The sequence below is a fragment of the Castor canadensis genome, chromosome 4, assembly GCF_047511655.1.
Source record: "Castor canadensis chromosome 4, mCasCan1.hap1v2, whole genome shotgun sequence".
Taxonomy (NCBI): Eukaryota; Metazoa; Chordata; class Mammalia; order Rodentia; family Castoridae; genus Castor; species Castor canadensis.
Genome location: NC_133389.1, coordinates 156,629,419 through 156,646,148, shown reverse-complemented (window position 1 = coordinate 156,646,148; position 16,730 = coordinate 156,629,419). Strand labels below are relative to the sequence as shown.

Below are 16,730 nucleotides of genomic sequence, written 5' to 3'. Positions count from 1 at the left end.
TGTCCCTTAATTCCAGTTTTTCCCCATCCTCCATAGGGACAAACACAGTTCAATACAAATACATTCAGTTCTGTGGCAAAGTGAAATTGCAAATCTTGCAAAAGGTTTAAGTTTTCATGTCAATGTAAGTACAGTTAGTAAAGCCATGGGCAAATAAGGGCTGTAGAGTCAAACTAAAAACAAAGGTAACATCAACAGGGAAGGTGACTAGATTGCTGCTGCAGAAAAGAATACATTGAATAGCAAAGAATTGAGATGCTGGGGGAAACTGATGAAACCCTCTAACATTTCTACAAAATGACTCTTTTTGATAATGCCATAAAAGTCAAATATGAAATAAGGCATGTTATAAGGAGGGAAGAAAAAGTATATTTTCCTCACTCATTGCAAGGTTCATGGCTGTTAGTCATAATAATAAAAGGCAGGTTTACAAGAGAAAAGCACAACAGATCTATTTAACCAGTTTTATGTGACAGGAGAAACTTCAGAAATGAAGACAAAAAGATTCAGGGAAGACTGTGCATTTTAATGCTTAGGTATGATAAAGAATGGATGGTTGTGTAGAAGTATGATTGGATGAAAGGGATATGACCTAATGAACTGGGGGAAACAGCAAGGCCTGTTTGTTCAGATTCTTCTTGGCCTGTTGGTAATGGGGCAAGTTTCCTGTCACCTGAAGGTCTTTAGGGCAGAAGGTAGGAGGTTAGAGGGTGATCTTCCTGGTTTTTAATGGCTCACCTTGGAGAGGAATTCTAGTTTTTACCACCCACTTCAGGACAGGAAGGGGGGGTAGCGCTGGCAGGGAAGGTCAGAGAGACCTTTTTGCTTCTGTGACTCTCCCAATCTTCACTAACTCAAAATACTCACCACATCAAGGTGCCATAGTTGGAGACATCCCATTTTGAGCCCTGACAGGTGCTTCAGGTTTTGTAGGCAAAATTAAACCACAATAATTGTCTTGATTTATTATTTATTCATTCTGCAATTAGCATATAGTTGTGCTTAAAACAAATTTTGTTTAATATAGAATATTTTAATAAAATTGAGTTTTATTTTCAAATAAAGTTCCGAGCAAACCTTTTCTCACTAATTGCTTTAAATTTGGTCACTGTTTTAAGTGATTTCTTTTAGGAGGAAAATCAGGCCTTCCTATACAAATCAAGTCAGACTTTACGGTGCTAACAGCCTGCTGACTTGTGTCTGTTTACGTATTAAATATTTTTACTTCTGATCTCTTCGAGGTAACATTATTTAATGGGTGTTTCCTATGTGATTACTTCCCAAGACTGATATTATTAGAAATATTGCTATCAGTGTCTCCCAAATGCAATGCTTGTACGGGAGACAGACTTTGGACCCAACTTGGGGCAGACCTGTTTATTGCAATGTGTTTCTGCCACTTGATAGATATACAGCAATGGGAAATTTCATGTCCTCTCTGAACTTCAGTATCTTTACCTGTAAAATCGAACAAAGAACACCTCCTTTGCCTGATAGTAGCGAAGGCTGGATGCGAGTATGTGTAAAATGTTAGCTACTTAAAAGGCCTCCAGTATGTGGTAGTTTTAACAGTGCAGTGTATCTTTGATATGCTTGACAGCCAAAGTTCCCATGATCTTCATGTATCAAATGTTTTGTATATTTGGATACTTTGTATTTTACAATGTGAACCTAGGGATTCTAGGCTATAAATGATAGCTTAATATAACTGATATTGAAAATTGAACATTGGAACACCTTGTGCATAAGTCTCTGAGCAGGAATTCTTAAATATTCTATAATGCTTTAAAAAAAAAAGCTCATAATGGGATTTGAAGAATTTACTTTGCAAAATTTTGATTTGAGTTCTTTTGTAAGTTGGATGCCTGATGGAGAAAGCCTCAATGGCAGCCTCTCCCCCCAATCTGCCCAAGTAATTTCTATAAACACATCCTGACTTAAAACCAAGAAACTCAGTATTTCACCATTCACAGCCTAGGGTAGAGCAGTCCTAGAAGTTGGAAGCTGCTGGATTTGAACTCCTGCCTGGCCACTTCCTGGTTGTGTGTCAGTGACCAACTTACTTAATATTTCTAAGCCTAGATATTGTCTGCATCCATGAAGTTGGGAATAATGAAATTCCTATCTTGGGAGAGGGTTCTCAGGATTAAATGAGATAGTGCATATAAAGTTTATGTACACACAAGTATAACACAAATAAAAAATTAAGTTCTCTTGAGTCTCAAACACCAAATTACCTGCTTTGGTCTTGCCTTACCTTTTGCCTCCTGTATCCAAGTTCATTTCCTTCCCCTCTTACTCACAAACACATCTTCTGCCCTAGTAACTCTTAATGGCTTTCTGCCCAAGCCCACTCAACCAGTTAGTATGCAGGAAGGGACGAGGTGAGCTCTTATAACAAATTAACAAGGGGGTTCTACCTTCCCTCCATCTTTAAGACTGACATGTTTCCCATGGGGCCTATTAGTTCAGATATTAGTTTACTTAGCTAAAGTCAGGGGACAATGACAACTAGCACGTAATACTCGCCCAGTACCAGACACTATGCTAGGTGAGTTGGAGACAGGATTTTGACTCTTCCTGACAACTAAGGGAGATATCAGCGTTTCTGTTTCTTTGAGCAATTTGCTCAAAGTCTTGCAGCTGGTAAGTGGCACATCGCAGCCCTCTACATTAAACTCACCAGTTATACAACGAATGGTGTAAATTAGACCAACAGAATTCCAGTCACTAACAGGTAAAGAAACCAGACTTTCCCCAATCCCAGTAATTTCTGTTTAATTTACGCTGAAGAAGAACAAATTTGAAGTTGTGCTTGTTTTATAAAATGGACTTTTTCAAATATTGTGATAAGGAGTCCCACATAGTCAAAGAGAAGGAAAGGTGTGGAAGGTGATTAAGGTGAACATGTTTCTTCCATTAAAGGTACAAGGAAGTCTGTGGACTCTTTAAGTACTGAATTCTGCAATCATTCCAAAAGTAGAAGTTCAGCTTGCAGTGCAGTTTGGAGAAGCTTCAACCGCACTAACCATTTAAGGTCAAGCGAACAATTGGCCAACTTGTGCATTGTGCAGGTTTTCATCTTTGAGATAACATCCCAGCTCCAGAAACAAGCGGGTTCCTCTTCCCATCGCAGCGCTGCGCACTCTCGCAGGAAGCCACATGGTAAGCCTGACCCCCAGTTCTCTTCGGGCTCCCCCCATTCTCTTCGGCGCACACTCAAGGGTGGGTCCGCTTCCCATCATGACTAGCCAGGCATCAGACTCCCTGCAGGGTGTCCAGCTCGGGGTCAGAGGAACGTGCGGGTGCACGGTGCGGTGTCGGCGGCGCGCAGCGCGGGCGCGGGCGGGGCCAGCGCGCAGCGCAGCGCGGGGGGCGGGCGCAGACTGGCTCTCCGCGCCGTTCCCTTTGTTCTCTGCCATTGTGAAGCACTTCCTCCAAAGCGCTTCAGCTCGGTACCCGGGCAGCCTGGTGGGGGCCGGCGGGGGTGGGGGGGATGGGATAATTCGTGAAGGGGCTTAGGGTGCCATTTGGGTTTGACTTTTTTAGTACGTGAGTCCCTCTTTTGCATTGCCTCTCACGCACGACCCTCACCCCCGTGCCCCGGTGGAAGGCAGGGTGCAAAGTGTCCATTTTCCCCCTGACGGTTTCTCCGTCGCTGTCCTCCCGGTTCCTCCTCCAAGGAGGAGCACTCCGGACCTTCACCTCCTGACCAGCCGCATCAACGCCACCACGGCGACAGGCGACCCCCTCCCCTCGTAGGGACGCGGGCTGCAGTCGCCAGCGGCTCGGCTAGGCACCAAAGCGAGGGTCGGAGGCCAGCGCTCAGCCAGAGCCCGGCCGCCTCGGCGTCCCGGGAGCCAGCGCGAGTGTCGCCTCGGCCCTCCCCAGCGCTCGTGCTCCCCGGCCGCCCGGCGGCCGCCTCAGCCCCCTTATATAGCCCTCTAAAAATAGCTCGCCTCGCACCGCCTTGTAAGGCAGCAGGGAGATGCACAGTGCGCCAATCCGCGCCCGCCGTCAGGGCCAAGCCCCGCCCCGGGGCCCGCTCTGAGCTCCCCATTGGTCCTCAGTGACTTCATGAGCCCCCTGTTTACCTTACATGGTCACACGCGGCCTAATGGACGCCCTCCTCCGAGATCCCACGGCTGCGCGGAGAGCCTGCGGAGGGAGGGAGTTTGGGGAGGGGGAAGAGCAGGAGGAGGAGAAAGGGGGGGGACTACAAACTAGCAAGGATGGGGTGGGGGGTGGGGAGGGAAGGGAAGGGGTGGGGGGAGAGAAGCGATCGCGAGAAAAAAAAATGCAACCTCCCAAAATAAAGAGCAAAGATTGCATTAGGAGCGAACAGCGCTGCAGAAATAGATGGCAGCTTCGTGTCAGTGAGTTTGCATCCCCCTTCCTGATCCACGAGCTGGAGCGATTAGAGTCCTGGAAGGGAATTGTTACTCCCGTGAAGTCCCCTTTTCCTGGCAGTCATCTGCACTGTACACGCTGGATGCCTCTCTCCATCCACCCCACTCTCTCCTCTCTCACCTTCTCTCTCCCTCTCTCCTGCATTGATTTTTTTTTTTTTTTCCTTTTTAGTTGACTGAAACAAAACAAAACAAAAGGGCCACTGGATGTCTGCCTTCTTGGGGGGTGAACCAGACAGACTGACAAACAAACAGACCCAACTGTGCTCGGGGGAGGGTTTCTCCTCCAGTTTTGCCCGGCAGCAGCAGCATGGACGTGTTGGCTAGTTATAGTATATTCCAGGAGCTACAACTTGTCCACGACACCGGCTACTTCTCAGCTTTGCCATCCCTGGAGGAGACCTGGCAGCAGGTGAATGATTTAAATTACTTGTGTAAATCGTGTGGTGGCGGCGGAGACGCAGGGGCTGCGTTGGTGTGGGCTTTGGGTTGATTTTTTTTCTGTTTATTTTTTTTTTTCCTTTTTGGCTGTATGTTGTTTAAAATGTTCTCTGAAGCAGTCATACGCGCGTACCTCTCCACCCACCCCTGAGCCCTTGGTGTGCCGAGCCGAAGCGGCCGGTCCGAGCTGCCTGCGTTTCAGTCACCAACACACGTCCTGGCGCACACGGTGTCGGGCTCACTGTCCCCCAGGCAGAGACCTGCTGAACTTCTGGGGTTCGGAGGAGTCGGGTGGAAAGGTGCTTTGGAGCTCGACAAGCGATGGTTGACAGGATCCCATGTCCCTTTCTGCAGGAGCTCTGTCTCCCTCCGTGGTACCTTAAATCAGGCTCACCTATTTCAACTGGTCAGATAGGGTTGGGGAAAGCAAAGCGAAGTGTTTGTCCAGTAATTAGCTAGTGTCAATAAAGAGCTGGAGCTTGATTTTGAGATTAGAAGGTGGGTAGAAAGGAGAGAAGCCCAGTGACAAGAGATACTCAAGGATGTCTACAAGGAGGACGCGAAGATGTATCTGTCTCAGACTGACAATGCATCCATCGTAGGTTTCTCCAGCGCAATGCCTCCAGAAGGAAAACACCCTCTAGGTGTGTTCTTGTTTCTCTTTTTGTTTGGGGTCCCTCTCCAGTTAGCACAACCTTGGACAAAGGGTGGTGTGTGCTTTCATGCCTCTGACTTTGTCTTGGAGGACTAGTTAAAAACTCCTTAGGATGCTGAAGGGCATGGCTGCCAAGTTGGCTAGGCGTCCCAGCCAGGATGAAGCCAGGCTGGGGAGAAATTCACTGGGCTTTGTGAAGTGGAATAAAGAAAGTGCTGGTCAGTGGAAAGTGCTCGGTCCACTGCGGAAACAGTGGTTTTTCCAGCAGCGATTAGGAGCTGCTGAGGGGACATTCTGCAGGAAAGATGGTGGTGGATGGGGGCGGGGGTACACGGATATTTAAAAACTATAATGTGCACCATGGAAAGTCCAAGAAGACAGTCCGGATTTGCACATCGGAAGTGTGAACTTGTACAGTCCGTCCTGGAGAAACCCACTTGCCCTTGGGGAGGGCTATGCGAGGCTGTGTGTGGCTGCTCACGTAACTTGTCTGCTCAGTGACAGCAGCTTGTTAAGGCTAATGAACGACTGAATTTCTTCTGTCAGGATCCAAAGCAGGATTTGCCAGCCTCAGGCTGGGATGTAACAGTTGCTGCTTTAGGAAGAGGGGTTTGGCTTTTCATATAAGAAGCCCAATGGTAAACTGTCCCATTGTTACTAGTTCTCTCTTGACTAGAAGCTTCGAATTTTCCTCCAGGTATTGGCCTCTGGTGTCTGTGCGTTCACACATGCATTCCTGTCCCTAAATGCTGCTGATACTCTTGACTCAGTCATGTTTCTAAACACACAGAGACTTCACATATTTTTAGCATAAAGCATTTCTTTAATACATCCTTTCCCTCATCCTTAACAAGACTATCTCATGAAGGATCTCTCTGGATCTTTTGACTCCTTTTATTCTGTATGCTAATTAAACCAAAATGTTTTGAGAATTTCATTTTCTAATAAGCTTTCATTTCACACCATCAGCCTATCGGTGTCAATCCGTTGCATATTAACAACTGTCTAGACAGGTTAGGGAAGGGAATCTGTTGATTTAGTCAACCTGCCCCAGGCAGTCCTTGTTTGTGACTGTTAGGCAGTGTTGGAGGCAAGAAAGTTGGCTTTATTTGTTACAACGTTCCCTCCTGATGAATCACACAACTTTGTTTTGGTTCAAGTTTTCACTGTAGTAAAGCCTGCTTTGGAGGATAGTTTCTCCAGAGGAAACCTGCTTTTCTAGATCTGACTAGATCATCTCTACATCTGCAAAGAAACATCATTGGCTTGACAATTAGGGGACATATTAGATCTATTGTTTCCTCAGAAGCCAGCTTTGCTCTTCTTTCTCCTCCCTCCCTCCTTCTCCCTTTCCTCCCTCTTTCCTCTGCAAGGAACCTCTAGTTATTATTTGCAGGCAAAGGAATACTTAACCCTTTGAACCCTTTCTTATTTCTTGCCTTTACCCTCTCCAACTGTCAACGACTCTCACCTTTAAAACCCTTCAGCAAGTTATTTCAGAAGGCATACTCATAGTATATACAGAAGCATAACTTGTAAGCAAGCACTTATAAACAAGATACCACTCCAAGGAGCGTTCTGCTCTGGAATCTGTGGCCACAACTGGTGTATATAAAGGTAACTAAGACCTCAAGTTCACACTGATGACACAACCTTTAGCCTTTATCTCTTCCTTCCTTTCCTCCCCAACCCCCTTGCAGCTTCTGAGTCTGAAGGGTAATGGTGGTTATAATGCAACTGTTGGTTCCAAATCAACCATCACATGGTGAAATTTTGAGACTACTTTGCTCAACACAGCTCACGAAAGTTGCTACAAAAAACCTTAGGCAGGAGGAAGTTTCCTGATGCTGTGGGGTAATCAGATTTTAGAGGTCAAATGAGGAGTAATTATTAAATGTTGTTCTTAAAGTGAACAATGTACCTGGCCTTGGAAAAAATGAGCAAAACCCGAGATCCCGATAATACGATTTGGTTTGTACAGAAGAGTGGCTTGGATGATAAACTTAAGATCTGTGTGTTTGAAAATTGAGAATGAACTATTTGTAGATTTTATTTCAAACTTATGGGATGACTCTTGTGTCAGTGAGCTTGTGACAGTCACTGATGGTTTGACATTGGATTTTCAGGCAATGATACCTTAGCTTCAATGCCAAAGATCACTGCTGGTGTAATTTTAAAACCCAAATGGACATCCACATTAACGGCTGTCCATTCCTGGGCTCTGACTGCATACACTTAAGCACTTGGCCCAAGTAATATTGTCTCTGCCTGTCATATAACTGTAAATTACACTGTGCTTATGTGGTCTATTATTTTATGGAATTCAGCTGACACAACTCTTAAGGCTACCAGTCTTAAGCTCTTTGGAAACTTGCAGGAATCTTTCCAAAAGCTGTCTGAGCAAAAGTAGGAAAAAAGTCAAAGGAAGGACAGAAGCCTAGAGCGGATTATTATTTGATGATAGATAAAGAGAGACCCATTCATGACTTTTGTTACCATGAGATGTTATGACTCTTTAGACCTACTGCTGACTTGGAAAATAAAAAGGATTTGATACAATACTCTCAGTTATTTCTTTTCAGACTATACAAAGACTTTTCAAATTTTTATATGTTCATTATTCCTAGCCTGCTAGTTCATGAGTACAGATCAGATCACAATGCTCTAAGTCTTAGTGAGACTTAACTTTGCCTCATGTTATTGAGAAGCATGGCATGTTTACTTGAAATCTCTTATGAAATTATGCTCATAGTTAGTGCTGATTCATAATTGGCAAATGGGGTCGGTTTCAGGCCTCCCTTTTGCTTGGAGAAAATTTTCCACTGCTACTGGAAACAAATAAATAAATCATAGAATATTCCTCCCTCCTCCTCCATTGTTTTAAACTAATGGCATACTTGGCTACTGTAAGGATTAAAGCGTCCTTATAACACTGCCATTTCATCTTGGTTTCAGGCACCCTGGGACACTTTTTATGAGGGCCTTTGCTGTGAGGCATCTCTAGGGGAAAACCTACAGAAATGGTTGCCTTCCAAGAACAGCCTCATGGTAGCGGAGATGGGATTTGGACCGTGAGCCGCATTACTTTTCCTTCTGTAGGGTCTTGCCTTTGCATTGTCTTCTCTAGGCCTGAGCCTCCAGCTGCTGTCTCAGCCAAAAAGACAAAGCAAACTGTAGGATCTACTCATCCGCAGGTTTGCCCCATCCCCAGTTTGCAGAAAACCTTGTCATGAATTAGAATTTCTTGGCAATAGCACCACCCTGAGAATTTTGTAGACACAAAGGAGCCTTGGTAACCACGCTGAAAGGATAAAATAGCTGGCTGTTTTTATTTATTTATTTTTTTTGGTATGTGATTTGTGTGTTCTTTAGTTACTGTAAACTCATTTTTTTTTTTAAATTTGAAACTGTGTCTTGGTTGAAGAAAAACAATTAGAACTGCCCCTATTATCCAGATTTTCCTTTGTAAGGATGCAATCACTAAATAAATACAGGTTTAAAAATGAAAGCACATGTGACTTCAGTCAGCCCCACACTTAGCCTTTCTTCAATAGATACATTTCTATGTTCTCTCAATAGATACATCTTTGTATAAATTAAAGGACTCTAAAATGTTAGTGTTCAGTATACCTGTTTTCAGTTTGGTATTTTGCAGTGAGTGAAGATCTGAATGCAGATATTTTTATTACATCTGTCCTAAGTAAGGAGACAAGGAACTCAGCATTCTTTGTTCATGTATTTTTCACCCCCACTCCTTACCCTGAGGTGAATGGGGTGTTGGGGTCCCGTCTATTTCAAAGGCAGAGCAGAAGATGCAGGGTGACAGCCTTGCCCTGGAATGATTTATGAATGGGAATGTCAGAGACCTTAACTGTTCAAATGTGGGCTCTTCCTCTCTCCCAGCCCATTCTAAATATAAATGCCTGTGGGGGCTAATTTGCCTCTCCACTTAAACGGAGAGAGTTTAGAGAGGGTCATAATGGGGCTTTTAATAGCCATTCTCTTACGAATCTTCAAATTCTCCCTTCAGAGAAGTCCCGTATTTTAGCTTTTTGAGTAAGGCATGTTAGGTCCTCATCACTCTTTGTGCCTGTTAGGGAAAGCACACAGGTGCCTCTGGCCAGCTCCAGTTAGCTCATGATGGTAGCATAGCTGCTGTGATACCTGTCCCCTTGGCAGCTGCCCCCATCTTTGTAGTTTATGGTAGTGTGCTAGGGTTTTTAAATCCCCTTTCCTGGACCCCATGACCAGCGAATGCAGAGACTGCGTCGCTAATTGTGGTTCACTCACTAAATCAGCTAGCACGCCTGTTGAAATTGGGATTTGCTGAAAGTTTAGGACAGCTCCCCAACTTGAGCAGTGCCAGGAGGGTGAGGAGCCTAGATTTAGTCTTCTGTAAATCCTTTTGTTCTCCCAAATCAGCTGAGTGCTTGCTTAGCATAAACAGAAATGTTTTAACCCCACATTGCCAGCTCTTGCCAAGTACAGTGATTCAAAAACTCTACAGCTGATAATGATATCTAATCATTAATGTTGCATGTATAACCTTGACAAATTAAAAAGCACTCCTTCTCCCCTTACATTGTATGTACCTTTTAGAACAGCCACATGAGAAACCATCCTTCTTAAATCTAATCTCAGAGTTTCCAAATAAAACAAGGTATTACCACTATTAGGATATGCTTTCACCTGAGATTGGTTATGATTTTACTTCTCTTCCACCTGGCTCTTATTTCTTGCCATTAATTTGCAGAATTATTTTTACTTTCTTGAGTCTTTTGTGTTTTCTTTACTTGGTATTTGGTGTGACCCTAAGAATGTAATTATGTTAAATGTAATATGTCTCTTCCACTCTCAATTAGGGGAGCTTTATCTACCACATCCTTGATAGGTACATGTTACAGATGAGTGTCAGCAGTAGCCTTTGGGTGTAGTTGGCTTGCTTGAGATGTGACTTCTGAGTTCGGGGTGGGGGGTATCATTCCTGCTTGAGCTGGTAGATAGACTCAGTGACTCCATGTGGAATTTTCTTTGTGTATATGAAAAGAGAGAAAATAATTCACAGTAAATGCTTCATTCCTTAAACTCTTGTTTGTTCAAAGTATTGTGATGCAAAGTTGAATTGGATGTAGATTTTGCTCTCTAAGGACTTCACTCTAGGAGGGGAGAGAAAGTATGTTCAAAATTAAATAACAAAATGAAACACAACTTTTTTTTTTTTTAAAAAAGAACAATTAAATTTTGGAACACTGACTGCCCTATCCCTATTTGAATTTACCTGCATTGTTTCAACCTTGTGTATAAGACCTGTTTGAAATTTATTAAGTTTTATTATGGGCATGCTTTTAGCTGGGGGTATGTTGGGGGCTAGATACTTTTAGGGCAGATGAGCAAGTGTGAGTCCACATGTCCATAATGGCCAGGAAACAGCGTCCGTGTCTGTGTCATTCGGAAATGATTCAAGGCAATCAAAACAATTAAAGTAGAGCCATATGCAACATCTATTTTTGAATATGGATTCATTGACATTTCCTGAGGGTCATATTGAAAGTCAGGCCTCCAGCCTTATACCAAAGATAGCAACATAGACTCTTAAACTTTCACCTCTTGAAAGGGTCTTGGTTTTCTCAACCCTAAAATACTGGGGTTGAACCAAGTGTTTGTTGAAGTGAGATCAGGCATTTAGTTCTTCAAGGCCACACAGCTTGATGCTAACATTGATGGCTCCAAGGCCCAGGACTTTTTCAGATGCCTAAGTAAGTTTGCTTGCTTTCCACCTATGCTGGTAAATATAATTCTCATATCCCCTCCCTTCCCCCAAAGGAAGGTAAGTAAATCTCTTTTTTACTTTGAAGAGTGCAGTACATGAAATTTTGGAGTTGGCTGGGCTGTAGACTAAGCTATCGAATAGTTTACAGAAGACTTATTTGTTTAATTCTTTTCCCACTTTTAATAATGTGTGGTAAATTGGGAAATATACATTCACTATACTAGGAAACAATTCCCAATTACAACATTATTCTTAGAAAAAACAATTCCCAATTACAACATTATTCTTAGAAAAAGTACCATCACTTAAATAGTAGCAAATGGAGTGGGAGTAAGGAGGTGCCTGGAGGCCTATGTGGTAGGATAGGAAGATAGATCTGGCTTTTTGAGAACCCAGCAATATGGAATTGTGGAATGGCTTTGTTTTTGACATTCCGCTAACAAAGGGACTGTGTGAAACTGCAACCCATTGTCAGTTCATGAAAATCTTTTCTGAAGTGTGTTAAAATTCTTCAGAGGGTTGGTTGGGCAGTGGGGTTGTAATGCTTTATAAATTTAAGTAAAAAGTGGTACATATTCTACTAGTAGGAAGAAACTCAACCTTACCAAAGGCTCTGGAGGATGAAGCAGGCCTAATTTGCACAGCTATCTTGAATGATCCCTCCTTTGCCCTGGTCCTTTTTGTCCTTTCCTACCCCTTCATAGTCTCCTCTCTGTTCTGGGGAGTGGAGGGGAATTCTCTCTTGGAACTCATCTCACTTTTCTTTCAAATCTAAGATCTTAGAACTTGAAATTTCCTTCCCAAACAGTTGGAGACTTCTTTATTTCCTCAGAGCTATAATCTACATCCCCAATTGCAGATATTTTCTTACATTTCAGTCCACATTTTTGGATTCAATATACGCTACTGACAATAAAAGCTTTTTGGGTTGCTCCACCGTCATCACAGATGCGGATGCCCCATGCGCCTAATCTTCAACTTCTGCCATAACCTCTTCATTTTCCTGGCTTTGCTTTTCTTTTTTTAATATGCCCATCCTTCTCATGATCTAGGTTTGACTCAGCGCCATCTTTGACTCCTCTCTTTCCCTGAACCTAATAAAAAAATTCTAGGTTGAAACATTCTCTTAAATGAAATGTAAAATTACTGTTAAATATCCCATTGACTTGCTTCTATTGTACATTGGCATCAGTCTTCAACTTTTTGATCTCTCTACCATTGCCCTGGGCAGCCCCTGTCACATGCCTGGAATTTTTATCTCTGTCACCTGGCCTGCCTGCTTTCAAACTGCCAATGGCTCCCTATTTACATAGATGAGTCCAGAACATCTGAGTCCAGGTGTTCCAAGACTGGGCATAGATAATATTTTAAGTTCTCTCCACTTTCATGTATATAGTAAATGTCATTCAAATGAGGTAACTGCTTTACCTGCTTCTGATTTTATTTATGTTATTTTCTGTAGCCTTTTTCTTCTTCTTCCCTCTTCCTCTCCCTTTCTCAATTCTCTTTGTCCAAATTCTACCCCTTTTTAAGCCTTCGGATATTTGCCACATCTTCCAGGAAATATCCCCCTTGCCCTCAGCCAACAGTAATTACTATTTCTACACTCCCGGTAGAAATTTTTACTTCCTTATAATGTTTTTCAGTTTTGTCTTGTAGTATAGCCTGCCTGTCTCTATCTCAGTCTCTCTCTCTGTCCCCTATTGTCATATTTTTCCAGGTTGTATTATTTAAAGCAGAGTTGGTGCTTCGATTATGACTTTGATAATCACCTTTTAACATATAATCTTCTTAGAGAGCAATGTACATAGAAGGCATTCAATAGTTACTCAATGTTATGACTATGACTTGAGATTTGACTAGGTTTTTGGCTGTGGTTCCCAATCATGGCTGCAGTGTAGACCAGGCAAACCAGTAGCCCTGTGGGAGGGATCCACGCAGGCGTCAGCAGGCGTAGCTTCCAAGTGATCACGGTATGCTGCCAAGGCTTTAAGCTCTTGAACGATAGAGGGTTAATGGTGTATCAGAGTTGCAGGTGCCCATGTCTTATATTGGAGTATTTAGTTTCTTGTGCAACTTGGTAAGTTAATACCAAGGATTTACAGCAAAGCAGAACAGAGCTGGTGGGTGTTCATGCAGCTCATTGGTTAATAGCAGCTACCCAAGTGCTGTTCTGCCCTTCTTATTTTGCCTTCCCTCATCTTAAATTGTCTTAAGTCAGTCCTGTTTGGCTCACATTTCCTATGACCCACTCCAAGTTTGTTTAACCTGGTCAAATTCCATTTCTGGAAACCTTGTGGTGTTGGGTATTAAGCTCCAGCCATGCAGTACTTCAAATGATTCATTCTTGGTAGGCTCTCAGCCATGATTTTCCACTTACTCAGCCCACTCCATGGTTTTAAAGGGATGAATATGTGCATGTACATCTGTCAGATGATGCCAGATAGGTGTTAGGTACCAGCTCTCCATTTTTCTTACTGACCACACTGTTTGGAAGTAGACTCTGTTTATAAAGACTTTCAAAGGAGCCAACTTTCTAGTAAGAGGAACAAAAATAAGCTGTGGAACAATTGCTGTTGAGGACATTCAGGTAAGGAGGCAGCTTCCAAATCTGTGGAAGGCTTGGGTCCTGTGGTAATGACAGTGGGCATGTGGTGATCTTTACAAAGAAGCCTTAGAAATACCTCTTTTTCAAACTAGGATGTTTGCAAAATTGTATGCCCTGTAGCTGCATCCTTTCATCTATAGACTGTCTTTGATGGGGGTTTGGTTGGCAAAAAAGACCATCAGGATAGGAGCTCAGAACTCAGGGTTGAAGAATGCTTTTTGCAAAGCTCAACCCAGCTGTGAAAATGGCAATTAGCTGTGGAGCAACCACCCTGCAAGGGAGTGCCCACCTGCTCTTGATCCCAGTCTCATTTTCACCTTCTAGAGCCCAGTGAGCAGGAATTCAATGGAGTGGTCATAGTGTTGGTTCTTATTTTTGGAGAGGCAGCAAATTTTCTCAGCGTACAAAAGAGTGGAAATAGAGTCTCCCTACCCCTGACCCTACCTTTTGAGTTTTTAGTGTTTGTGCATGTGGCCACTATAGGCCCTGCTTATGGAGCACAGCTTCTCCTGAGGTGTTGAAGACATCTGTGAGGAGGCCATATGTACAACTGATTCTCCTGGGAGCTACTAGAGATCCTGCTCAGTATCAGACCTGAGTCACTGACTTTACTTCTGTATTCCCAGATTGTCCAGCCCTATGTGTCTTCGTCTCTGCCTCAAAGTTCTTACCTTCTTTAATATGAACTGAGAGATGATTTGCTCTGTGATGGTGGTTTTCATGTTTGCTTACAAACATCTTTATTGAGCTCTGGTGGGCTCAGGGTGTTTTGTTTGTGATCTTTTGTCATTGACACATCCTTTCTGTAACTCGGGAACAGGTAAATATTACAGAATTTCCCACTCAGAGGTGAGAAAATTGGGCTAGATGATGATTGAGCAAGTTGTCTTACTGTGATTGCAAAGTGAAGAAGCTGCAAAACAAGCAGTGGAATACACTTTCCTCTTTCCACTTGGCTATTCCTCCTGTTGCCACATAAGCATCACAATAATGTCTAATATCCATCAGATACTTCCTGAAGATTGTTTCTCTTGAGTACCTTATATGCATCATTTCGTTTTACAGATGGAAACATTAAGGTTTATGGTATTCAATGGCTTGCCTAAAATCACATACCGTGCAAGTAGTTGGGCCAGAATCCCCAAACACTGCCTAACAATAAAATTATTAAAAAAATAAAAATTATAAAAATATAATTTTTATATTTATACTAACTCCTGGTTAGTTAGGAGACATCAGGGCAGAAGCCAAAGTTGTGGCCTAGCAAGCATTGGACCTGTAAGAATTTGAACAGCTCACTGGTCTGTTTGCTTTCTGGACCTTGGTTTTCTCATCTGTAAAAGGACTAGATTGTGCTAGATGCTCCTGAAGGTCACAGTATTACAGAATATATAAATTACATGGAGGCCAAACTGGAATCTTGAGGAAGTCACTGAGTCTTACTTGCCGTCTGTGGAATGGAATTGTTAATTTCTTCATAATTGACACTGACCCAGCATCTGGCACAGCCACTCAACAGATGATCCTTCTTCTCCCTTTTACCCCTTCAATAATAGCACAAACTGGCAAAATGCTCTTTTTCAAATAGTATCACTGGTGTCTTGAAGATTCCAGTGACCCTGGAGCATCTAAGAGAGGATAAATGGGGGTAAAAAGGAGAAGGCAGAGCGCTGGACATTGGATATGATGTTCCTTTATCAAATAACTCATACTTAGAACTGGGGAAGGATCTATGTTATTCTCATAAATTGGGCTTAGGGGTTGACATCCTTGGAATTTGCTTGGCTTACTCTTGCAAATGTCCAACCTGTTCCTGACTTACTACTTCTAAGTTTTCCAGCATGCAGTTTTTTTTTTTTAAATAGAAGCCAAAATTAGGCACACATAGCATAATATAGTGCTGGTTACTATACCTGCCATTTCTGCCTTACCTGATGGCTGAGCTTATAGCAGCTTATGAGAGTGAATCAGGTTTTATGAGATCTATAAATATCTCGGATAGGAATTTTATTTCATTTTCCTCCTTCAAATAAGACATAATGGCAGCATTCACATACTCAAGGAATATTCTTTCTGTGATAAAGTAGGGTATTTGTGAATTGGCTTCTGAAAGGCAATCGTTTGATGTGGTTGTTCATGTTGGGAGTTTATGAGGGAGGGGGCAGAACCATGCATATGCTGCTATAAAACTCAAAGATTATTTCTTCATGTTTAAGGTTTAGCTCAGCACCTATGGAGAGATTTATTTTAGAGATGCCAGCTTGGTGTGAAGACTGCCTTCCCTCCTTCTGTGGATTGTGCATTTCTTGTTTTTCTTAGAGACATAAAAACCAGGCAAGTCCTGGGAACTAGGAGAAGGTGGGCTCCCTGAAGGAATTTCTCCAGTTCCTTGTCTTGTCTGTTTCCAGCTGCCTGCAGGAAGATGCTCCATCCTTCCCTCTGCTTCTTGGGCTTTCCTGAGAAGACTTCATATCACTTTATGTATCTCAAAGGATATCATTTCCCTGGAATTACACTTTAAAATATCCTAAAGCTTATTCATTTTCTTAATGTACACTAACCAAAACCAGGAATGGGAAAGATTTTTCTTCCCTAACACTGACAAGTACCTAGAAGGAACCATGGGCCCATAGCATTAAAAAATGCAATTTATAAAAATCAAATTTTGAAGTAACTTTGGAAGTATCTCACTTTTCCTATCTGTACAATGGAAAGCACGGGTTTTACTTGCCGTATCTTACTCAGGGCTGTTGCAGCAATTTTATAGATTTAAAAGGCTATTTATTGTTGTTTTGTTTAAGTTTTAGTCTGACCACTGAGTTGTTTTCTTTTTCTGTTTTTTTAAAA

The 16,730-nt window shown here is 42.7% G+C and overlaps 1 protein-coding gene across 5 annotated transcripts in view; it reads left to right on the top strand.

Moving 5' to 3' along the window:
• The first annotated feature begins 3,026 nt into the window (after positions 1 to 3,026).
• Positions 3,027 to 16,730, top strand: part of Klf7 (KLF transcription factor 7) — an 85,034-nt gene continuing 71,330 nt past the window's right edge. The window contains exons 1-2 of one of the 5 annotated variants that reach the window (XM_074071567.1): positions 3,027 to 3,165; positions 4,582 to 4,821. In XM_074071567.1, the coding sequence (XP_073927668.1) occupies positions 4,720 to 4,821 (102 nt within the window). In that variant the 5' untranslated portion in view covers positions 3,027 to 3,165; positions 4,582 to 4,719. Of the gene's footprint in view, positions 3,166 to 4,247; positions 4,822 to 16,730 lie in introns of those variants that run through there. The other 4 variants (XM_074071566.1, XM_020172233.2, XM_074071564.1 and 1 more) reach the window with 4 other exon arrangements.